The sequence below is a fragment of the Gracilinanus agilis genome, chromosome 2 (genome assembly GCF_016433145.1).
Source record: "Gracilinanus agilis isolate LMUSP501 chromosome 2, AgileGrace, whole genome shotgun sequence".
Classification (NCBI taxonomy): Eukaryota; Metazoa; Chordata; class Mammalia; order Didelphimorphia; family Didelphidae; genus Gracilinanus; species Gracilinanus agilis.
In genome coordinates, this window is record NC_058131.1 from 199,678,612 (window position 1) to 199,704,493 (window position 25,882).

Below are 25,882 nucleotides of genomic sequence, written 5' to 3' on the forward strand. Positions count from 1 at the left end.
CATGGACTGCTATCAGGGAGCTCTCCAGTATTTTCCTCCCTTTCTTAGCTCATTTCCTCAGAATCCAGCAAGCTAAGTCAATTATTGTGCACTGGAACTTGGGGAGTGTCCTAGTATAATTCACTTTATGATACAAGAATTCCAAAGGAAAAATCACACAAAGCCAGGAAAATCAGTCTACACTTTGTTAGGGGATTGTACTTACCAGAGACCCCCTTTAGAAAGATTTGCTTCCTTGAACTACTAGCAGCATAGCTTGCATTGATATGTCTGTGCTAGGTTTTTGTTCTTAAAATGTTAGTGTGCATGACCCAAACTCTAAGGAGGAAGTGGGTGGAGGAATGTTTACTATTCCAAAAAGTGCAGCCAAAGTAAATAACACTTGAAAATGCTAGCCAAGACAATTATACCAGATGGCTGTTGGCCATATACTATCCTTTAACTAAAGTGAACTGGTTAGAATGGTCTCAAATTTGTAAGAATACAAACAAAGCATTCCCCAACTGATAAATCATCAAAAGATATAAACAGGTAGTTCCTAGATGAATAAACTAGAACTATTTTTAGTCATATGAAAAAAAAATGCTCCAAAGCACTATTGACTAGAGAAATTTAAGTTAAAACAACTGAGTTATCTATCACCTCATACCTCTCAGATTAGCTAATATGACCAAAAAGGAAAAAGATAAATGTTGGAGGGGATGTGGGAAAATTAGGACACTAATACACTATTGGTGGAGTTGTGAATTGATCCAATCATTCTGGAGAGCAATATGGAAGCATGCCCAAAGGGCCATAAAACTATGTATAATCTTTGACCTAGGGTCTGTATCCCAGAGGTCAAAGATAGGGGAAAAGGACCCGCTTGTTCAAAAATAATTTTAGCAGCTCTTTTTGTAGTGGCAAAGAATAGTAAACTAAGGTATGTGTTGTCCATCAACTAGGGAATGGATGAACAAAATGCCGTATACAGTGGAAAAGAAGAAATACTATTGCTCCCTAAAAAATTACAAATAAGATGAGTTCAGAAAAACCTGGACTTATATGAATTGATGCAAAGTGAAATGAGCAGAACTGAGAGAATAATGCATAGTGTAACAAATATTGTTCAATGATCAATGATTAATTGTGAAGGACTAAACTATTATCTGCAAAACAAGGTCCCAAGGTAACCCCAAGGGACTCATGATAACAAATGCTATATATAACCAAAGAAGGAACTATTAGAATCTGATTGCAAATAAAAGCAAGCCATTCTTCACTTTATTTCCTTCATGATTTTTTTATTGTATGGGTGATATGTATCTCCTGTCATGGCATAGGGAATATGGAAATATGTATTGCATGAAAACATTGGTATAACCAACATCAGACTTATTTTCTGTGGGAGTGGAGAGGGGAAGAGAGAATCTGAATCAAAAGAGGTCTGAAAACAATTGTCAAAAATGGTTTCTACATGTAATTGAAAAATAAAAAAAAGTGAATTGGTTTGACATATAGATATTGCTTTTAACTGCAACTATGATTCATTTAACCCCCCTGCAAAAAAAAAAATGCAATCACAAAAGCAAACTTAATAAGCTCTAATTTTGCAAGAGGTTCCCTGGTGGGGTCAGCTGAGTAGCTCAGTGGATTGAGAATCAGGCCTAGAGACGGGAGGTCTAGGTTCAAATCTGGCCTCAGACACTTCCCAGCTGTGTGACCCTGGGCAAGTCACTTGACCCCCATCTCCCACCCTTACCACTTTTCCACCAAGGAGCCAATACACAGAAGTTAAGGCTTTAAAGAAAAAAAAAAAGAGGTTCCCTGGTAACCATCACTTATATTATCTGTGGGAAAGACTCCACTGTACATGGCTTTATTTCACAATTCATGCTCATAGTGCCCTTTTCTTTTTGGGATCATTGCTTAACTTTGCATTTACTTATCTATTTGTAAATCATCTGTTCCCCAATAAAATGAAAACTGAGGTCAGAGACTGGTTTGCCTTTTTTTTTTTTCCTGAGGAGGAGGGAGATCTCTATATTTTTTAGTGACCTAGCAGAAGGCCTTGAAGTAATATAGAATATACTTAACAAAATGGTGTTGAGAACCTTGTTTTATATAAGAAACTCCAAATTGACTCTTGTCCTTGATAACCTGTCTTCAAGAAACCCCTGGACTGACCCTTATCACCAAATAAACAATAAACCCTCCAGCATCCATTGATCACCCTAGATAGATTTAACAGATATATTAAAATCTTAAGCATCTTTTTTGTCTTCTCCATTTCTCTAATTGTATCTAGTCCCCTCCCAGGTATCCTAGCCTCTGGTTACATCCTCTTTCCCAAGCCTTACATAACTAGTCTATTGTTTTTTCTTGCCAATACTCCCTAAAGCAAATGACCTGAAGTTCTTTTAGTTTGGCAGAAATTCTCATTATTAGTGTCTTTCCCACAGTGATGGAGTGATGTAGCTCTTACTAGGAAAGTATGTTGTCCTGTTTGAGATTTTGAGTTAACAATAAAATATACTCAAACACATAACCTAGAAAACCCTTCTCTGCACTTCAGTGTATATCTTTGGTAGATTTAAATAAGCTAATAAAGTACCTTTTGAAACTAAACAGTACCATGTAGATGCAAATTATGATTATTAGACCAGATTATGTTTCAAAGATCCTACATAAACTCCTGAGAGAAGAGATCAGCTTGTTTGTTTTGGACAGTATATCCCCAACAAGGTGATTTATAGTGGGAACTTACTGGAAAGCTTAAGTCGAAAAAAAAAGGATCTCTTGATTTCAATGACGGGTTACCCTTTCTCGCTCCCTCACCCGCCCAAAAGCATATCACTAGTCCCAACCTTCAGGCCATGGTGTTCATAGTTGGGACTGAGAAAGGCATCATGCCGAAGCTAGCATGAGCATGAGTTCCTAACTCTGCTAGGATGGATTTCCGACTCCAGCCATTCTGACCATCACCAGCTTGTATCTGAAGTCTTTCCAGCTGGGTGGCACCTGCCAGATTACTTACTCTAAGATTCCTTCCTCCCACTTTCAATTTCCCCTCCCCCAAGATGAAGTATCAGAGAAAGACTGGGGGCAACCCTGAGCCCCTGCAGCTGAGTAGGTATTCCATTCCCCTTGACTTTCATGATGGGCAGAAAAGAGATGCCAGTGACCATGGAAAGAGCCACCATGGCATAGAGGTGGCAACACGTTTTTGTTTTTGTTTCTTTTTTTATTTAGAGTAAGATGTGTTAACATCCAGCATGACAAAATTTGTACAAAGTTCACAATTTAAAAATGAAGTATCACAGCAACTTGTGATTCCACACATTTATAGCAAAATTAAAATGTCAACAAATCCATGCCGTGTAGTACAAAAATAAATCAAACTTCAGTTCCACAGAGAGCACAATAAATAGTTTATACAAAATTCTGTCTTAATAAATGATTACTTAAATTAACTTAGAAATGAATATGAACAATAAGTTATAATAAATAAACTCTGATGACTCACAATAATTCCATATGAAAGGTCAGCATTCTAATATGTGACACTTTTTTTTTTGTGATCCCTATATAATAGTCACAGATAACTTTTGATTTGATATTATGTACCAACATCAGATGAGCAGCAGATTTGTGCTTAAAATCCCTTTCCATTGTACATAGGTGATAACAATAAGAATCCAAAACTGATACTATCTATTACTCTACCGAAAGCATTACTATATTGGCAAAGAAGCGGCAGACACAATGCAGTGGAGAAATGCATATGCCATTATGAACAATGAAAGCCCTAAAAGGAGGCTAGGGCCAAAGTACAATATATATGGCATAAGGTGAACGACAAGCACCTTGCTTCAGCTCTCAAAAAGGCAATTCTGAGCATGGCAGCTACAACTAAGAAGCACAACAGAAAGAGGGCGCTGTACAGAGAAGATACTGCAGAGCCCCAAAGTAATTACATAATCTTTTCCCAGCTAGTTATTAAAGTCCTTGTGGAAAACTGTAAGCTTTTGTACAGTGAACAGTATAAAGTGCCGCTGGGATATACATATATTTATACATATATATATATACCGAGGTTGAGTATTGTATCAGAATATTTGTTGTGAGATCCCTGTAGCCTCCCTTAGCAATATTACTGGATGGGCCGCCGTGGCCTCCACTATAATTTGTTCAGATCCAGTGTCACAAGGCTAATGACACGAGAAATTGCACACCTCCGTATGGATATATAGGACAAGGTAAGTGCAAATAGTCAACTGGCACATTGTGGGGACAATGACCCTGTAAGTCCTGTTCTGCTAAAAATATTTTTTTTTTTTACAAAACCCATCTTTTTTTTTTTTCAATAACAAAATTTTTTAAAGTACTTTTGTACTTTCTGCATAACATCAAGACATGGAAGGAAAAGATATGCTAGCAAACATAAATCAGTTCAACATCTGAAAACACAACACATCATTAGAATTACTCCTCTAAAAGGAAAAAAAATAATAACCCGCCAAATATAAGAAAAAGTGGTCTTATGCATACATATAGTGCAGTCATTGGGAAGGAAAGAATAAAGTCTGGAAGGTACAAATAAGTCTTACAATGATCCAGTGGAAAGCAAAAAAAAGTGCCCAAGTATATTTAATTACATTAAAAATCTGATTGCATTCCTTCTTAGGTTAGAATAATAATAGAACAAACAAAGCATTGTGAATGCTGTAGGAACAACTGTTCACCAACCAAAGGTAGAACATGAAGCATCATTTAAAAAGTCTTAAGAATGGGATAGCGAGTGCTTATTCAAAGCCAAAGGGGGAAGAAGGGAAGGAAACAACCACCCCATAATTCTTACTGAACTGCATTCCTACCCAAACTGGCCATGAATTCAGTCCAGTAATTCGAGTTGTCACTAAGGATTTATGTTCATTCAGAAAGGAAAGAGGCAAAAGAAAAAAAGGGAAAGGAGAGAGCAATTTTCAAATTATTGTCTTGTAGCTCAAATTGATAACACGCAAATTTTGAAAGATGAACAACATAGCAAATTACCGACAGTTCAGAGGGGTACTGAATGCTGCTGCAGGGGAGATAAGAGAGTGTGGCTCCAGAAGTTTGCTTTTTGTTTTTTGTTTATTATTTTTTTTTTTTTGCAAATAAAAAGAAATCTTCAGGTTGTCCCCCTCTGAAAAGTTCCTGTCTTAATGGAAGTTTCCATATTCATACCATGTAATGCTTAAAAGTTAATTTAAAAGTGCTGTTTAAGCTGCTTTGAATCTTCTGTCAAGTTTCCATGGCTTGATGTTGTCTTACAATAAACCACCCATTTCTTGTATCTTACATCTAATCCATGCCATTTCCTTGGAATCCAAAAAACCTCATTTTATTGCCCCCACCACACACCATCCTCTGAAAACAAAGATCACATAATATTTTCAAGCATTGTTCAAAAATAAAGCATTTTTGCAACCAATTCTTGCTATGAAACAATACACACACAAAATGTATTTCTTAAATTCCATAAAATCCTCCAACATGAGGAAAAATGATAGTGTTTAAAAAGTGGCTGCAGGGCCGCAACATTGTCATTCAAAGCTGTTTTCGTCCATTTCAGTTCAAAATACTAAAACATTTAATCACTAAAGCATTAAAAAGAATTTACACTCTATTTATTTTGATCAGCTTACCTCTTCAGAAATATATATACCCCAAAAATGTGCATACATTAGCAGCTATAAACATTACATGGCATATCACACTATGTCAGCTTATATGAAAACGTACAAAATGTGAATGTATTCAAAAAACTAGTCTGCAGTTACTATCTTTAAAGCAAGACATAAAATCATCATGAAGTCTTGTAAGCATAACACTGTTTCCAACAGAAATAAATATATAACACTTTCTGGTAAGTTACAGCAGCAAAAAACAAGAGGCATCCTTTTTTTTTTTTTTTTTTTTTTTTTTAAGCAAGATTTTCATCACTACAGCAGCTGTTCAGACCTGAATTCCTCTCACAGCCTGCTTTATATTTTCCAGTAGGGCTTTATTTTCTGGACTCTGATAACGATCTTGATTTGTATACATGTCCGTCAAAGTAGTCACGTAAGCATCAAAATTTTGTTCATTGATTGGATCCTACGAGATATTAAATAGCAGTTCATATACAACTTTTATATTCTTAACAGTATATTCATATAAGCATAAAATACTATAATAGCTTATCGCCACCATTTTATAATATTTAAAATGCCTATTTAGAGCATACTTAATTTTACAGGATACATTGGAACAGACCCACCATGTCTTTTTTTTTTGGGGGGGGTGATTACATTTATTGTTATAGTTTCAGGGTTGTAACCACCACCATCCAACGGGTTGAGGAACCATAAACACACAAAAAAAGAGACATCTACTGTATGGTGTGAACTGAGGACGACCGCCAAATTCCTTAACTTTTGCTCTCAATCACTTACCATATGTGGCAGCTGGATATTAGCTAGACTATGAATTAAAGACTGGCTTAAATTAGCCAGTTCATGAAGAAGAGACTCATTTTGCTGTTCAATTACTTTGTTCTCCTCTTCTATCGTCTTCAAGTTGCTCTCCATTGTGGTAATCTAAAATGCACAAATTTGTGTAACATGTAATATAAGGCAAGTTGAAAGGACGCAAGCACTCTTTGAAGTGGGTGAAAACAGTGATATTGGATGGAAGTGGGGGAGTGGGGGAGGAACTTCATTGCATTAAATCATAAAGAGGTATCATTTTAAGGGTTTGTGGCAATTAGAGAACAGTTCTATCATTTGTCTTCATTGGCTTGTCTTTTATGAAGAATTGTTTCACTAGGACTAGGTAAATTGCTGGGGGTGGGGTTGATCAAATTTTTATTGCTAGCTAGTAAAACAAATTATGTGGATTTCTCAGATGAAGAGTTTGGCCTGTCTCAATTAATCAGGTTGGCAATACTGTTAAAAATCACAAAGACCTTTCTGTGGTTATTTATCTAACAACTCAGAGAAGACTCCAGGAGGGGGTGAATGATGGATAAAAGGTCCCAATTCAAGGGCAATTTACAATTTGGTTACTTCCTTATCTCTTAGGATGTTGGAGGATGTCAGAGGAATGCTTCTCTTGTATGTTTTATCTTACTTCCTTGTACCTTGAACCTAAAAAATTTACTACAAACTTCAAATCTAAAGTTGTAACAGGAAAGGTGGGGGAAGGGATTTGGGGATTAGGAACTCTTAAAATATCAATTGCTCCAACTTAACTGATTTGTATTCCTGAGACAAAAAGCCAGTAGTACCACCTTTCATGAAAGGAATTAAAACTTGGCCCTTCCACGCTTGTTTCCTGACTGCAGTTTGTTTTGTAAGTAGGTAGTTCTTTGCTCAAATTTATATTCCACACAGTGGGAACGAACAATGGATTTGCCATTTAAGTTTTATATTGGTAACCTTTTCTTTTTTTTAAAGTATGTTGCATGCTAGGCATGGGTTTAACAGAATCAGTTAGCAAACTGTCTAAATGTTTGACCGACTAGCTGTTATATAATATTTGCACTTCTGGATCTTGAATTTAAATTTACAAAGGAATCCTAAAATTGCCAATTCAATTCTGTTGGACTTACTGTGCCCTTAAAAAATCTTAGAGCGATAGATTGTGATAATTCTAACACCAGCCTGCTGTTTGTGCCTAGTTCATAATGACCTCAATCTACCCTCAGACACTCTAAGTCCTCTTGAAAGAAACACTTCCATTTTGGTGATGCATTGGCCCAATACTCTATAAATGTTAAGCAATAGACTTAGAACTTCCAGCTATTATATGATAGTTCCCCTACCAAACATGATCACAGTTGTCTGAGGCATCCTATGCCATGCCCTGGACATAAGCATTGATTTAATAGGATCTTAGAAAACTAGATTTAAGGCTGTAAAGGTCTTTTGACAACATTTAGTATAACCTCTTCATTTATAGATGAGTTCTAGAGAAGTGAAATTACTTTTTTCAAGGTCACACAAATAATACATTTTAAGACTTAGGATATGAAGCCAGAAGCTCTGATTTCAGATTCATTGTTCTTTTTATTGGTCCCTGTCTGCTAGAAGAGCAGATAAAATAGTGAAACATGGAAAGACAGAAAAGAATGGAGAGTAATAGTGATTGAGTGGATTGTGTGTGATCTTGAGAAAATCACTTAATGTCTTTAAGCCTCAGTTTCTACATCTCTAAAATAAGAGTGTTAGACTGTATGGCTCCTAAGACTCTTTCTGGGTCTTAAGTCCTAGAGTTTCTAAATGTAAGATATGTCAACTTTCAGTCATTATAGAATATATTTGCTACTCGCCATTTGCCCTTTTCATGTATCTAACACTTTTCTACTTTCATTTCACTATTTTTCCCCTTGAATCCTCTTTCTGTTCCTCTACTCTCCTTCTTCTTTTCCACTATATTGGAGCTTCCATTTTAGGTTTTTCTTGTATCTCATTCTACTTCTGTACCCCCTCCAACCCTGATCTCCAAAATCCTATGTGAAGATACTGGCCTGGTTAGAACCACAAATTGCTTTCTGTCCCTATTTTTCAAAATCTGTGTTTTCTTAAATTCAGTCTGTTGCATGTTAGTCTCAATTTGAAAAAACACCATCAATAACAGTATGTTATCTGTTTGTAATTTGGTCCTAAATGCCACCGGCTATTTGCTAAAATTTACTATCATCTTTATCGTGACTTAGTAAAATACAAATATATCGGGGCAGCTGGGTAGCTCAGTAGATTGAAAGCCAGGCCTAGAGATGAGAGGTCCTAGGTTCAAATCCAGCCTCAGACACTTCCCAGCTGTGTGACCCTGGGCAAGTCACTTGACCCCCATCTCCCACCCTTACCACTCTTCCACCAAGGAGCCAATACACAGAAGTTAAGAAAAAAGAAAAAAAATACAAATATATCTTCTAATCTACCAAACCAAAAAAACCTTTCCATGCAGCTCATATCTCTCTGTTCCTTCTTCCATTAAAGTTTGGAAACTTCCCAATTCATTTGTTGAATGGAGATCATTTAAAAGTCAACTCTTTTGCATAAATTGGTACCATCAATACCAGATATCAATGAGATATTATGATTCTAATTTACACAATCAAATATATGAATCATTTATATTTATCAGATTCTTTCTACATGTTCAAATCCTACCAATCCTTCCAAATATTATTTGTGTACCCCTTCCTTTCAGAAGTCATCCTTGATTGGATCTTTCCTTGTCCTGATCTCTTAATAATGTAGTCCAAAATATGCAAGTTTAATTACATTCTATCCTGCGCTTCATCAGAAAAAACACTGGAGCTGGGATCAGGAGACCTGAGCTCACATTCCAGGTTCAACTCTAACTGAGCTTAAGCAATTCATCTAATTTCCCTAAATCTCAGTTTTCTTATCTTGAAAAATGGGGGTAGTGATTTTGTTTGCCTTATCTAGGATAGGGATTTATTTTGGGAGAACCTCTTAAAACCTTAAAGCATTAAATATATGTATTGTTACTGATCTCCTTTGGTTAGGACCTGTGGAGACTAAAGCAGGGACTCCCATCACCAATGCTGAACAGCACCTTACCTGTGCTTTATAGTCTCAGAGAGTTGTCTGGGGGCCCTGAGTGATTAGGTAACTGGGGGAAGGGAGGGGGAATAACCTCTTTAAAAGGCTGTACTATGTGCCAGACTCTAGGCTAAGTGTTTGTTATGAGGAAGGTCTTGAAGGAAGTCTTCTTGACCCTGACACTGGCCTTTTGTCTAATGCCAATTCTGTTATTATTCTGAGGAATAATTATTCTTTGTTACTTGCTTCTCCCATAGAATAGAATTATAAACTCCTTTTGGGACTGAGTTCAGTAAATAACTTCAGCACATACTTAGGTTGCCAGATATTTATTGATTGGTTGCCACCAGGCAACATTTTATAGATGTATATGTAAACACCTTACAACTAGGTTTTTGAGGTAGGGATGTAATCATGCCCATTTAACAAATGAGGAAACTGGAACTCCCAGAGAGGTGGTGACTTGCTGGGTGTCACACAGCTAATAAACTGCCTCTAACCAGGATTAGAACTGGATCTTCTTGAAGCCCAGTCCAGCACTTGGCTCACAGATCACGTTACATCTCCAACATGAGGGTGAGTTGGATGTTATGAAAAACAGGTTGTTGAGAGAACTTTACCAAGAGTTACTGAACATTCAGTTGAAAACTTGCTTCCCTCCCACCTTAACTACTATGCTTTTCCATTAAAAAAAAAACAACAAAATCTTTGGGAACTAGTTTTATTTTTTTACCTTGATTCTATTTTGAAGAAATCTGTTTGAGGATTCCATTCTTGCAAAAATCTCCCACATCTTTCTTAGTGGTGTAACAAGGTCATGGTCATGAATGAATGTAAAACATGAATTTAACAATAAATAGAATCTCAGCTTCCCTAGCAAAGCTAAGACCCTGAATGAAGGAGATATTTCTTTTTTTGGGGGGGGGGGACACAGAAAATAGGAAGGCAGTGTCCTAAGTGGAAGAAAATATGTTTAGACAGAAACTGAGGGCTACCAGCAGGCCTCCCCCCCTTCCCTCTTGTGACTAAGAAATGTTTTGTTGTTCAAGTACAGCTCTGCAAAGACAGAGATAAGAAACCAGACTTCTGAGGATAAGAAACCAGACATCCTTGAAAGATAAGTTGGTGGTATAAGATATTAGACCACACTCCCTGCTGTACACCTGCATCCTTCAAGGGCAACAGTTTTCCTTGACACACTAATAGAACCATGATTTACAACTGAACTGAATTTCTATACTTAACTCATTATATGGACCATCTAAATTTCTGAATTAGGTTCAGAGACAAAAAAATTATCATTTAGAGGACAAAATCAATTAGTTGTAAATAAGATCAATTTTTTAAAAGACACAGATCCAAACTGATTATTTCAGTGGCATAACAGGCACAACTCCAAGGCATTTGCTTGTAATTTTCCTCAGATCTGCCTTCTTATTGCTGTTAGCTATAGTTGTATACTACATTCTTTGAGTCTATAGTTGAGGATCATGTAGGTGGTATAGTGGATATATCGATCAAAGAACTTAAAGTCATGAAGATCTGAGTTAAAATCCTGTTTAGTTAAAATCCTTACTAGTTGTATGGCCCTGGAAGAGTCATTTAAGCTTTGTCTGCCTCAGTTTCCTCAACTGTAGAATTGGTCTAATAATAGCATCTACCTTACAAGATGTGAAGATCAAATGAGATGACACTTAAATTGATTTAGAAACTTTAACAGACTATGTAATGGCTACCCGTTACTATTATTAGGTATAACTCATAATATAATGGCAGTTTTCAGAGTTCCCTTTGTTGGCTCCACTAGTAAAAGAGAAATGTATACCTAGCACAAAAACCCACTGGGAGTTACTAGCTATGATATAAGAGCTTATAAATGACAGAAATTCTGCTTTTCATGATTTATAAATATCCCAGTCTTCTATGGCAAAATGGCCCATGAAGCACAAAATGATAATCCAGATTAAATGTTTGAAAACTCAGAATGTAATGTTTCTGTAATTCACCTAGCTGTGTATCTAGTTCTTGATCTTTGGCTTCCTTCAAATCATAATCCTAAAACCTTATCCCTTTCTCTCTCCCATACTAATATGAATTAAAAAAAAAAAACTCTTACCATCTGTCTTAGAATCAATACTCCATATTGATTCTAAGGCAGAAGAGTGGTAAGGGCTAGGCAATGGGGGTTAAGTGACTTGCCCAGGGTCACACAGCTACAAAGTGTCTGAGGCCAGAATTGAACCCAGGACTTCCCATCTCTGGGCCTAAATCTCAATCCACTGGGCGCCTTAATATGAATTTTCAGAAATCATTAGTGGACAAAAACCAATCTGCAGTTTTATAACAGTTGGTTTTGAGATGAAATTGATAAAACCCTTAAGAAGAACATCACAGATTAATAAAGTATCATAGATTTTGAGCTGAAGAGGGATCGCTGAGGTTATCTAATAATTATTTAAGATCAGGATTTTGAAATCCCTTCAAAAGGGGAAGTAGTAGAGCTGGTAAGCTGAACCCCTTGATCACACATCCAACCCCTTCTAGAATTAATGTCCAATAACTAACTGACCAGTAGCCCCAAAGTCAGAGAATAGAGAATTAAGGGCAGGAGCCAGAATAAACATTATGACTCTATAAACCTAGAATAGAAGATGAAAAATGGAAGGCATCAATTAGGCACATTTTAATTACTGACTGGGAAACCTGACAAAAACAGTTATGTAAGAAAAAGGAATGTGGATCTTGGAAAACAATGAACCCAGGATATTTCCTGATTGATGAGGTTTGTGCACAGATCCAAGATGTTTGACCACAGTTAGCCAACTAGCATTTATTAAGTACCAGGGACCCTGCTGAGCACTGAGATGACAAAGAATGGCAGAATACCATTGGTATCCCCATGAGAACATCAGGTGAAATAGAGAAAGCCTGAAAAATCTCCTACCTGTGTGTATGTGATGCCATCTGACCTTGAATCACTATGTCTAAACTGTCTTTAAAAAAATTATGGTTATATGAGGGCTTGTGTTTCTTCCCTGGCCTGCGCTAAGTATAATTTGTGATGGGGCTTAACTGTTTATAATGTTTTACTTTGGGTCCTAGCTCTGTATTACTGTCTTACTTTGAAAATGTTGCTTTTCTTCCCAAAATTAAATGAAGGATCTATGAAAGAAAGCCCTATTCCAGGTTCATTTGAATAGCCTATTTGGATCAGATCATTCACAAGACAAGTCAATAAGTATAAACATTAACCCTTAAAATTCATTTCTGAGATCAGATGGAAATAAGTGCTCATCCCAAACAAGTATTTCCCTCAGATGTCAAAAAATACAAAATAAAATGGTGGAAGACAAACACTGAAGATAGAATTTATTTTTAAATTCTAATAATAGGCATGCAGGGAGATTTATCATGTATGACTAGCTCTTATGATTTTTTTTTGTAATTCATAGAATCTCTTGAAATAGCAAATACCTTGTAAAGAAATAGTATTCAAACATCAGTTAGACTTAAAATTCATTCTTGCTGAAATCAATCTACTAACAGAATATTTAAGAGTTTGGGGGGAAGAAGTATGTGTGTTATATGTGTAATAGCATCTGCCTTCAAGTATCTGAAGGACCATTTTGTACAAGAGCAATTTGTTTGTTTGTTCAGTTTGGCCGTAAGAGCACAAAACTAGGAGCCATGAGTGAAAATTACAAAGTTGTAAGCACACAGCAAGCCTGACAATTATAGATATCTATATGTGGAAAGGGTAGCCATGAGAGGGTTTCGCTTTGTTGCAGAGGGTGGTGGTCTTCAAGCCAAAGTTATATGGCGACTGGTTCGATTTTTGACCAAGTATTGATCAAACTAGGTCACCTCTAAAGTGATTCTTTTTTTGTGATTATGTGATTCTATAAACTATTACAAAACAATGAAATGTGTAAAAGCTAAGTGACTGTTTAGTGCTGTAAGCAGCACATCAGTCTCCTAAGCTGAAGGTCCTGAGTTAGATCTGGAAAGGGGGATGTGGTACAAGGGGAGAAGCTTCTAAGGCAAAAGAATCACTTAGCTTTTACCCTAGGGTCCATTATTCAGTCTGCAACTGCTAGTCTGGGATTTCCTTCAGGGTGGATTCTAACGGGAACAGGGAACAGATTACAAGCTTTGGGGGTCTCCAACCTACAAGCTATTCCTAAAATGTGGGGTTCATCAGATCTCACTAGGCCACAAGTTTGGGGTCTCTAGATTCCACGTCGACAGAACACTGATTATCTAATAGGGTGTTGTGGAAAATTACAGGGGTGCTACAAGCAGATATCTTTTGGGCAGAAATAGTTTGAAACGAACAGAAAGCCATCTGGGTTGCTATGTCTGATGATTGGCCAAACTGAAGGGCCTTAGCAATCCAACCCAAAGTGCAAAGAATTGTTCAAGAAAATTCCCAACTCACTTCAGAACTTCCTTCTCTCTGGAAAGGAGTTCAGAGCTCACAGGCCAGTTCTTGGGAATGGTTGTAGCAGGTAGGTGCAATGGCTGCCCTCCTATTTATTCCCTTGTACCTTACTCAAAGCCCCAGAGCTTTGAGCAACAGATTTTTATTTACTTATTATGCACTCTGGTGTCAACCTGAATAATAACTTATAACCATCAGAGTAGCTTTAAGAACAGGTCTTCTAATCAGGACAAGAGAAAGAAATGATCCCAGACACCATGCAAAAGCCAAATGCTCTGGGATGATCCTGTCTCTGGAAAGAGGGACAGGAATAAAATTACTGGGAGTTTCCCCTGTGCTTATATAGGTTTTTGAAGAGAGGGAGAAGGTCATAGGCTCAGTCACCAGTTTGGGAATGAAGCACTAACCAGTCTATGGTGGCTTTGAGAAGCTTCCATGCAATAGCCAAGAGGCTAAAAATACTCAACAAGTAATTAAGGCTTTGGTTGTCCCTAGCTGAGTTCTGCTTGGGTGACTAAAAAGGCATTTGAGGGTTTATTGTTTAGCCTGGGACAAGGGTCCATCTGGGAGTTTCTTGAAGGGTGGTGGTCAGGAACAAAAATCAAATGGGGTTTCAGAAGTTAAATTGTCACTAGGAAGCCCCTAGGAAAGACCAATCAGTAGGACAACTATGCCTAATGCATATAGAAGGATAAGAGTCTTTTAGCTAACTCTTTAGAGGGCATTAATGTTTCATTGGTTCTATTTACATCCATCTGAATCATCATCTAAGTAAATTCTACAGTGCCATCTAGTATGGGAAAGTATGTCCTCTTTGGGTGAGACCAATGGGTCAGAAGTTGGAATTTGGGGAATAACTAGTAGTATAAATTTTACTGTGCCTTTCCTGAGTTACCAAAATGAAGTGGGCTTCTTTGCCAACAATTATATGTTATGGCAGACTATCAAATCCAGCCCCAAACTTCTCTCAGTACCCCCTTTCAATGCCAAAGCATGGTACACTATGAGGAATTCTGGGCAATCTTTTGAGAGTTTTAGATCAATTAAAATACTACCATTCTGGTCAAACGCTGATAGCAAGCAGATTACAGCAAGCTTGTCACCCTGAGATGGTAATGGTTGATAGTCTAACAAAGGGTTAGATGGATAACAATACCCTAAAACAGGTTAATATGATAATAGTTAAAATAAAAGAGGGAATTTTCTGGCAATGACTTCACAAATGAGGTTTCTTTGGGGAAAAAAATGAAGTCTTTTAGACTGCATCAAACTTTGTTACAAAAAAACTTCAAAGCAAGATGAATCTCAATAAAAAATTTTAAATTGAAAAAGATGAGGAATTAACTTTTTTTAAGTGACAACCTTGCTTTATAAAACTCCAAATTTACCTTCTTCCCATGGAAACCTGCTTTCAAGAAACTCTCAGACAGATCCTTTGTCCCAGACTGAACAACAGGCCATCAAGCTCCCATTGAGCACCCTGGATAGGAATGGTAGTGATAGCCAAGCCTTTCCTTTTCTTAGTTTCTCTTATTGTATGTAGCACTCTCATAAGTGCCTTGGGCTACAATCTCTTTCCCAAGCCTCTACATAAAGAGGCAGTAGTTTATCTTTGGTTGTATTCTCTCAGGTAAAAATAGAACCCAAAGTTCTTTACTTCAACTGAAATTCCCATTTTTGGTTTTTTTTTACCCCAGCTATATTGGCCCTGTGTGGTGGTGGTGGTGGTGGTGTGTGTGTGTGTCTGTCTGTGTCTGTGTCTGTCTGTCTGTGTTTGACTGTGTGGTGGCCGTGTCTCCCTTGTCCTAATTAAAGATATGGTCTTTTGTAACTGCTTTTGGTGTTTTTCCAGGTTGACAAAAGCAATAATAAACATTTATCTCGCCACAACTCAATGATTCTTGTGGTCTGAGTGAGAATGGAGAGGTGTGACTGAAATTTAGGGCTTCGAAAAACTGTTACCTGAGTTCTGAGCTTAATCATGTCAGCTTCCATCTGGGAATTGGATTCATTTAGCTCCTTGATTTCTTCATCTAACTGTTTGATTTCTTCATCATTTTCTATACCTGTGATGATGAAAAAACAAAAGAGGAATAAATATTTTATTCCATTATCTGGATTACAGGAGTTTCAAACTGTTAGATTTCCCCACTTTTTTCATGATTAAAATGTATTTCCATGAGTTATACATAAAAATATGATAGGAAGCCCTTGTGAATTCTTGAACCTTTTGCTTTACCACTTCTATTTCTTCTCGCGAAAACTTTTCCAAATACAAAAATGAATTCAGTTGGGGAGTCATAGGAAATGCAATGCACTGAAAGATAAGATAAATGAATTCAAAGAAAAATAAATCAAAGACTTGAGGCTTTTTGTTTTTTCCAGATTAGGCAGAATTCATCTATGGCTTGGCAATCTACTTTAATTATTACACACCTATAAAATTAAGGTGCTGGATTTGATTTTCATTATGATTACTTATAGCTCTAAATCTATGATACTCTAATTACAAATATCAAAATTAACCAATGCAACATACACATGTATTTTGGAGAACAACAATATTTAATTTAAAACAGCTTAAAGGGCAGCTGGGTAGCTCAGTGGATTGAGAGCCAGGCCTAAAGAGGGGAGGTCCTAGGTTCAGATCTGGCCTCAGACACTTTCCAGCTGTGTGACCCTGGGCAAGTCACTTGGCCCCCATTGCCTACCCTTACCACTCTTCCACCTATAAGTCAATACACAGAAGTTAAGGGTTTAAAATTTTTTTTTTTTAAAAATTAAAAAAAAATTAAAAAAAAACCAGCTTAAATAGGAAGATTCTTGTTATTTCTTGCTATGGGACAGTGTGGAAGAAATGGCAGCATCTCAGAACAAAAAGTGAGAAAGCTCTAGGGCAATGGTTCCCAAACATTTTTGGCCTTCCGCCCCCTTTCCGGAAAAAATATTATTTAGCCCCCTGGAAATTATTTTTTTTTTAATTTTAATAGCAATTAATAGGAAAGATAAATGCACCTGTGGGCATCACCTCTCCCCTGGATCACTGTAGCACCCACCAGGGGGCGGTAGCACCCACTTTGGGAATCACTGCTCTAGGGCCTCAGTTACCTCTCCTGTAAAATGAAAGGGAAGATGCCCTAGATCTTCAATTAACATAGATAGGCACCTCCCAGTTCCACCCTAAGAAGTATTGGGTCAGACCCAATCTAATCTTCCTTTGAATTCCACACATCATCCCTTGTACCCCTCAACCCAATGAATTACCTCATTCCTGATTCACCCCATCCCCTTTCTTATTCTGTAACCGCTATTGTCAAAGGGATAATAAAAACCCAGACCCCATCTCCTTTGGGAGGCAGTGCTCCACCTGCACACTACCTCCTGGCTATTCGACATTACCTCCAAATTAATAAATCTCTTTTTTTTTTATTTTTGATGTGAGGGTACAGACTTCCCCTAGATACCCCAAAACCCCAGATTGTATCCCAGGCAAAGAAGACATTGTTAAAGTTAAGTACTTAATTTCAACAACATAAAAGACTCATTTTCCCTTACATTCCTGCAGTGCTAGGGAGGGTGAATTTGAGCTAAGAGGAAGATCCCCTCTGGCCTCTCCCCCCACCATTCTTAATGAGCACAGATAGGCATCTCCCAGTTTGCTCCTGATAAACATCTACTTTATATTCCAGATACCTAATTATCCTCTAAACTGAACAGTTCACCCCATTTTTGACTTTGAGTACCAGAGTTTTGGCTCTGTATCAACTATAATCCATTGTTCAGTCTAAGACAAAGTTAGTTTGGGACTTCTCCTAAAGGCACTTTCCCCAGGGACAGGGGCAAACTTGTAGTTCCAGAATTACAGTTGACACTACCAAGTTGCTTTGTGACCCTGGGTTTGGGTTATTAACTTAAAAACTCAGTTTCCTCATCTTTTATATGCCAAATATAAAATAGCCCCTATATCACAGGGTTGTTGTGAGGGTTATTGGCACATAAGACTATAGATTTGGAGCTTGAAGAGAACTTAAAGATCATTGAATCCAACATTCTCATATTTTTTAAACTACAGATAAACTGAAGCAGAGAGGTGAAATAACCTGGGTCTGGGAGGGGTCACACAGTTATATTTAGTGTCTGTGAAAGGATTTGAACCCAGGCTTTCTTGACTTTGAATCCAGTGCCTGACACACTACAGTGATCTATACCAGTGATGGGCAAACTTTTTAAAGAGGGGGCCAAAGGAAAGGAAATGCTCATCTATCAGTCTGTTTCTAAGGCAACTCTTTAGAAATTTCATTGTATTGTATCCTACTCATTGTATTCATCAGATTAGTGACATGGGCATTGTGCAGAGATGGCAGGGACCCTGAACCCCTTAACTCAGGCAGGCTGTGAATAGGGAAATTCCCTTCCTCCTTCCTGCCCTTGTGATTCCACAGGCAAAGACCATTATCCTTGGACTTCCTTTAAGTTGAGATAGACAAAAGAGATACACATCAGATGCACACTGTCTCAGAGGGACCCTGCACTCACTGAATGCCTGAGTGCAAGGAGTCACATCCACACTACTGGAAAGGAGACAAAAAGGCCAGAACTGGGGCACTCGGGGGCGGCCTCCCATGGCTGCTCCACTCATGCTGTCTTGCTGGCCAAGGATCCTATTTTAGTAATAAATCTTTCTTTTTACTTTTAAGCTAAGTTTGGAGTCCTCTCATTCTTGAGAAAGGTTTCCTTCCCAAACCCAGGGGTTCACCATTTGCACCCCTATAGCATTAGGAATAATGTGGTGTGGGTGGATAGAACATTTCAGGGGGCCGCAGCTGTAGTTTGCCCATCACTGACCACGGGCATAACGTATGTTTGTAAATGTACCAAACGTACTTGGCAAAATATTCCATGTACATTGTATATAAAGAATTTCGCAAACTTTAAAATGCTATACAAGAAAGAACCATTATTATTCTGGCTGCCTGGGTGGCTCATGAGTTCTTACATCATCAATGTTTTGATAATACATAAAGAATATTTTACATTTTTGCTAGATGAACAATAGTCAGAAGAACAACTATTGGACCAATTGGTGCTATTTTCAGTTCAAAATTAGACAGTGTTATATTGTTAAAATCTGGCATGGGCATTGTACCCCCAAAACTGGGCAAACTGTAAACAGGGAAATTCCTTTGTTCCCTAACACCCTCATGACTCCCAACCCAAAACATCTGACCTGGAGGATTAACCTCCTTGGATGGTCACATTGATTTGAGACACACCTAATTCATCTGTCCTCCAAATCAAGGAACCACCTCCAAGCCTTCAGGCAAACCTCCCCCACTCCTTGCTTCAGGGGTTACCAATCTAGAGTCATTTCTTCACTGATGTAAAGAGTATAAAAAACCCCAAATTGATGCCCTCTGGGGGACAGCTTTTCCATCCATGCTGTTCTCCTAAGGGACAGCTTTCCACCCATGCTGTTCCACCTAGGAGACAGGCTTCCATCTATGCTTCCCTCCTGGCCAGATTCAACATTACTTTGCAAATTAAATTTCTCTTTTTATTTTTAAGCTAAGTTTTGTAGTCTTGCATTCTTGCAAAAGGTACCCTTCCTGAACCCAGAGGGTTCACCTCTATCCCCCCACAACAAAAATCAGTGCTTTACATGTAAAATCTATTATCAGACTGCTTTCCTTAGTGAGGGAATAGGGGAGGAGGCAGAGAATTTAGGATTAAAAAATATATCTTTTTAAATTTTTATTTAGAATATTTTTCCATGGTTACATGATTCATGATCCTTTCCCCGCTCCCCCCGCTTCCCTCTCCCCCTCTCTGAATTAAAAAAATTTTTTAAAGTCGAATGTTAAAAGTTATTTTTACATGTAATTTGGGAAAAATATATTTTTTTAAATCATGATAATGCATACCCACTGATACAGTCATACCACTACTAGGTCGGTATCTCAAGATTTTTTAAAAATTGGAAAGGGCCTGCTTGTACAAAAATATTTAAAGCTGCTCTTTTTGTGTTGGCAAAGATTTGGAAAATAAAGGGATGTCCATCAGTTGGGGAATGGCTGAACAAATTGTGGTATATGATGGTGATGGAATACTATTGTGCTGTAAGGAATGATGAACAGGGTGATTTCAGAAAAAACAGGAAAGACCTACAATGAACTGATGCACAATGAAATAAGCAGAACCAGGAAAACACTGTACATAGTAACAGCAATATTATGGAATGATCAAATGTGATAGACTTAGCTACTATAAGCAATGAAATGATCCAGAACAAATTCCGAGAGACATTTATGAAAAATAATGCTATCCACATCTCCAGAGAATAAACATTTGGAGTAAGAATATAGGTGAAAGTATGTGATTTTTCACTTGTTTATTTAGGTATATGTTTTGCTTTTATAATATTATTCACTTAAAAAAATGAACAACATGGAAATGTTTTGCATGAATTGCCAGCTCAGGGAGGGGAGAGGGAAAGAGAGAGGGAGACAATTTGGATCATATAACTCTGGAAAACTTATGTGGAAATTTGTTATTGCATATAATTGATAAAAATACAAAATAAATCACTGTATATTTTTGACAATATTACAGGTGAAAACAAGCACTACAAGCTCTAAACTTGAGTTTCCTTTGATTTATAAATTTAGTAACATGTATAGAAGCTTGGAAGTAGAAGAAAATAAGGAAAGAACCTTAGGAACATACAAAGGTAACTCAATATCCCTTTGGAACTTCATTAAGTGCTTCCTCCCTTTGGGCACTTGGTGGTGTACCTTCATACCCGCTTTGCTTTCACTGTTGCTTCTTTTGCTTTTTGGCCCTTGCCTGTTTAATTGCTTTGTTAAATTTGTTGCCTCTCAGCTTTCCCAGGTTCCAGTTCCAGATGATGGCTCCTAAGCAACAAATATACCTCCAACCTCTGGATGCCATTGATGACCCCTGCCCCACCAAGAACACAAGCCCCTAAGCTCTTCCCTCATCCTGTCCCCTGACGCGTGCCCCTATCTCAGTTTTGTGTCCTGTGTTATTTGGAGTAGGGAATAATGTGGGCTGAAAGGTCCCACACATCCTGCCAAATACTGTACACAAAAGAACATGGAAACAATACTAGTTGATTAGAATGGGGCCACCTTTCATGTAAGACAAATGAGTTGCTTAGATTCACAATTATAAGAACACTCCCCACATCAGTCTTTAGACATAACCTAGGGTCCTCGGTTGGAGCTGTTTCCTAGTCACACAGGAAACACACACACTCAAACAGGGCTCAATTTCCACACTCATTGCCTGCCTTAGTGTCTGTGCAGAAAAGAGCAAAACTTGCCCTAAACTTGCCTTGGGATCTCATTTACATTGTGATTTGCTTTCCTCAGGTGACAAATGGTGAACCATGGGTAAAGCCACACAGACAAATGAATGCCCTTTTCCTTAGTAGCTAAGCAAGATGAAAGGCAATCCTGAGAACTCCTGCCCACTTTTTACCCTTGCCTTTCTAATCTCTCACTCTACCTTTACTTTACCACATCTTTATCCTACCTTACTTATTCACTAGACTAGTTACTCTGTTACTTTTTCAATAAAACTTGTTTCCTCAAAATGAAGTTAATTTGAATCATCAATCCATTCTTCGGGTGAGATCCAATAACCTTAACCTCATTATGAGTACATCATATTATCTTTTCTACATCCTTATTCTCTCTATGTGACATATCTGACCACTCATGGTTTCACCAGTCCCCTCTACAAATATATCTAATAAGTGATCAGACAGCTTTTAATAGAAGAAAATCACAAACTCTAAAAGGCATTCTTTTGGAGATCTTTTTAATTCTTAGGAAGTTGTTTTTTGATTTATTTTGTTTTTTACATTAATCCTATATATACCTCTTTGAAACTTCCACTCATTGCTCAGTTTACCCTGTTGGGCCAAGTCAAGAAGACTAAACCCTATTTGGTATTATCCTTCAAACATATGAGGACAGTTATCGGGGCTCTTGTAAGACTCTTTTTCTCTAGGCAAAACTTCCCAATTTCCTGATATATATTCACAGTTTGAAATGAACTAATTTTAATTGTACTGACATCAAAGAATGAGGACTCCAGTACCTTTGGTAGAAAACTTATGAAACATTTATGGAACGACATGGATGTAAGTCACATAGTATGAGAAGCAGTGGCCAGAAGATATATTAATTTCAGGGAAATCACAGATTTATATCAGTACTGAAATATGTTTAAATATTAATATTATATCCATAATTATACATTTGGATCAGATGTCATTTTATGTTAATGGTTATATCTTTAGGAAAACTTTTAAAGTTACATGGATAGGCTATATTTCACAAATGTGGGCAAAGTTTCAAAGACTTATTAAAGTATTTATTTCAAATTTTCACTAAAAAAATCCTAACAAGCATTTTAAAAAACATCATGTTCGTGTGGATATTGTATCCAATAGCATTAACTATCCAAGCCAACAAATATTAGGGAATAAAAATGTGTAGGGAATAATAGACTATGGGACCAAAGACCCTCCTTCCTCCCTTTCCCCCAGCACCTGCCCAAGCCTGGGACAGGAACTGCCACAGAAGCAGCACCTGGCAGAACATCAGGACTTTGCTATCAGGCCTAGGCAAATGACCTCCTACATAACTGACCATCACGCCTGATCTGAGAACTTCCACCCCTAGACACCTAGGTTCCTAACCCCCTTAGGGCCATGCAATCAACTCAACCCAAGTACTCCAACTTTGACCAATTAGAGGCAACACAGCTTACCTCTTTCCAGACAACCACCCTATAAAAGATTGCCCCCTTCTCCATCCAGGTGGAGACCCCTAGCCATCCACAGGCTATTCCCCCCACCCCACTGCCTCTACTACTGCTACCAGCCTCCTATTCTCCTTTGCCCCCTCCTTTCCTCTAATAAAACCTTATTGCATAACTCCACTCTTGAGTCTCATTTGCCTCTGGTCTAACCCCTATAAGCCAGGACTGACAGGGAAAAAATACTGAAGTATACAAATCAGAGGGATTCTAAGTTCTGTGCTACCAATGCTACCCACTGTGTGAGCTTAGATAAATCATTTCATCTCTCTTAGTATTAGTTCTGAAAACTGTGAATTAAGGCGCTTAAGACTTGGTGGGATGACTCATACATCTAAATATCCTTTTTGGAGGGTATACTTTATTTGAATGGAACAGGGTAGGCAAAAGAATGTGAAGATATATGAAGAATCATAATAATGTGATGAATTTCCCTCCAGAGGAGGGAAACATGGTGCAAAGAATTTAGATGAAGATCAATAGAAATAGAAATTGAAATCATAGTTCGTTTGGACAGAATGAGAAATAGATGAGGAGATTGGGAAATGGATCACAAGAATGGTGTGGATTGACTAAATAATCCTGTTGAAGAAATCAGTTATCCAGCCACCTATAGGAAATCTCTTTGTTATTCCTGCAAGAGTGTCCAAAGTTTCAGAGGAGGCTCAAGAAAAGCTAATGACAACAAAAAAAGTACTTTTTAAATTTAAGAATTTCTCTTTATTTTATAGTTTTTTAAATTTCATTTTATAAATTTATAATTTTATAATTATTTTATAATTTCTTAAAAAAAGATCATGGAAGGGATAGTACTATTTGATTGTATGGATAAAAGGCTCATACTGGATGATAGAGAAAGCAGATCTGCTCCAATCTGACATTATTTCCATCTTCTCTGCCATAGAGAATGATACTTGGATTATAAAGGACAAAACAAAAATGGCTAATAAGAGTGAATACCCAAGAGAAATGGGGAGATCATAACAGAGAGAGTAGTTGCCATTGATATGATACTAGGATAACTTTACCTTGTTTCAAACTTTGCCAGGCCCAAGTAAATTAGATCTTCAGTGGTTTAAACAGTTCTTGGCTGGGGGCAGCTAGGTAGCTTAGTGGATTGAGAGCTATTCCAAGAGATAGGAAGTCCCAGGTTCAAATTTGACCTCGGATTTTTTCCTGGCTGTGTGATCCTGGTTAAGTCATTTAACTCCTGTTGCCTAGCCCTTACTACTTTTCTCTCTTGGAACCAATATGCAGATTGTTCCAAGGACTCTGTGGTTCTCCTTGATCCTGTGCCCCTATTCTGCAGGAAGTAGTTCCAGAAGACTGACCTTTACTCCTATCCCAGGATACAAGATGGGGACCAAGGAAAATGATGTTTCTAAATGGCCTTCTTTGTCCTTAAATCTGTGTTAGCCCTGTATTATTTGGAGTGGGGAATGATGTCCCACAAACCCTGACAAGTAGCTGTACAAAAAAAAAAAAAGAGCATAGAAACAATAAGTAGTCGATTAGAATGATTCCAAGACTGAAGTTAAGGGTAAAAAAAAAAATTCAGTGCTTGGCTTACTAGGAACATCTAGGTGGTCCAATGAAGTATCAGGCCTGGAGTCAGGAAGACTTTAATTTCCTGAGTTCAAATCTGGCCTAAAATACTCACTAGCCATATGCCTCTGGGCTAGTCACTTAACCCTGTTTGCCTCAGTTTCTTCATCTGTAAAATGAGTTGATGGAGGGAATGGCAAATCATTTAAGTATCTCTGCCAAGAAAACCCCAAATGGGGTCACAAAGAGTAGAACAAGAACAAGGTGCTTAATAAATGTTTATTAGTTTTTGACTGATTGATTTAGGTAATAAATCCCAAATCTTCTTACCAATTAAGTGACCTTAAGCAAATTACATACTTCCTCTAGACCTCTGTTTCCTAATATGTCAAATGAGAGGGCTTGACTACCTGGCCTCTAGGATCTTTGACAACTCTAGATCAATGATCCAATGATTCTGTGAAATGAAATCCAGGGTTACTCAGCCACTGTCAGTTGTTGCTGAAAAATCATGGACAAGTCATAGAGATGTCCTTTCCACCTCTCCAAAATTACAGCTATCCAAAAGTAAGTTGAAGAACTATTGGAGCCCATTTGTTGTTCACACCGTAGAATGGATTTTCATTTAGGTATAGCCAAAATAGAAGTTTTCTAATGCCCCTTCCTAATATGAGATGCTGTGATTTTCCAACTAAATGATCTCTATGCTCCTTTAAACATCTAAAGACCTTTATTTCATGTTGTCAATAACAGAGGTGATATGGTCCAATAGAAAGAACACTGGTCTTAGAGACAGAATACATGAGCTCCAAGACCTGATAATAATCTCGTGCCCCTGATCAAGTAATTTATCCTTTATACATTTTTCATCTGTAAAATATGTATAATAATTATTATGCTACCTAAGTTATGTATTTGTTGTGAAGAAAACTTAAAAGTATAAAACTTTTGAAAACGTAAATAGTAAAGAGATGTGAGCAATCCAATTGTCTCATGGAGGTCCCTCTGGCATCCAAGACATAGCTAGCTATGCAGGTGCTTGGAGCAAGTAGCATAAAATTTATGCATGGCAAATATGAAACCCATCGATATGAAAATAAGAGGGACAGAGCTCAGAGATGGCTATTAGTAACAAGATCTATTCGCTTCCTATTTTATCTAGTTATTCTAGTTATTTAGGGGCAAAACTTTTAGTTATTAATTAGGCTTTTCTATGCTGCTGAAGAAGAGGATATGTTAAATTTTGCATGCTCCAAATTTTAGTGTTTTGGCGCAAAGCCTTGGTTTACCCCCTCAAAATGCTCATCAGCTTATCCCCTCAAAACATCCTCTTTTACAGCTTATAATTTCTGTCCATAGGAACAACATTTTTCCAATGATCAAGTCTTAAAACTTTGGAGTCCTCTTTGACCTTCTCTCCTTTCACCCTCGCTGACCTCTAACTAAATGTCTACCAAGGACGTTTGGACCA

At 37.6% G+C, this 25,882-nt stretch overlaps 1 protein-coding gene across 1 annotated transcript in view; it reads right to left on the bottom strand.

Moving 5' to 3' along the window:
• Window positions 1-5,957: 5,957 nt before the first annotated feature.
• Window positions 5,958-25,882, bottom strand: part of MYT1L (myelin transcription factor 1 like) — a 309,828-nt gene continuing 289,903 nt past the window's right edge. Inside the window, exons 20-22 of the mRNA XM_044660933.1 lie at window positions 15,982-16,085; window positions 6,459-6,602; window positions 5,958-6,120 (exon numbers count right to left, since the gene is read on the bottom strand). Of these exons, the coding sequence (XP_044516868.1) occupies window positions 5,980-6,120; window positions 6,459-6,602; window positions 15,982-16,085 (389 nt within the window). The 3' untranslated portion in view covers window positions 5,958-5,979. The remainder of the gene's footprint in view (window positions 6,121-6,458; window positions 6,603-15,981; window positions 16,086-25,882) is intronic.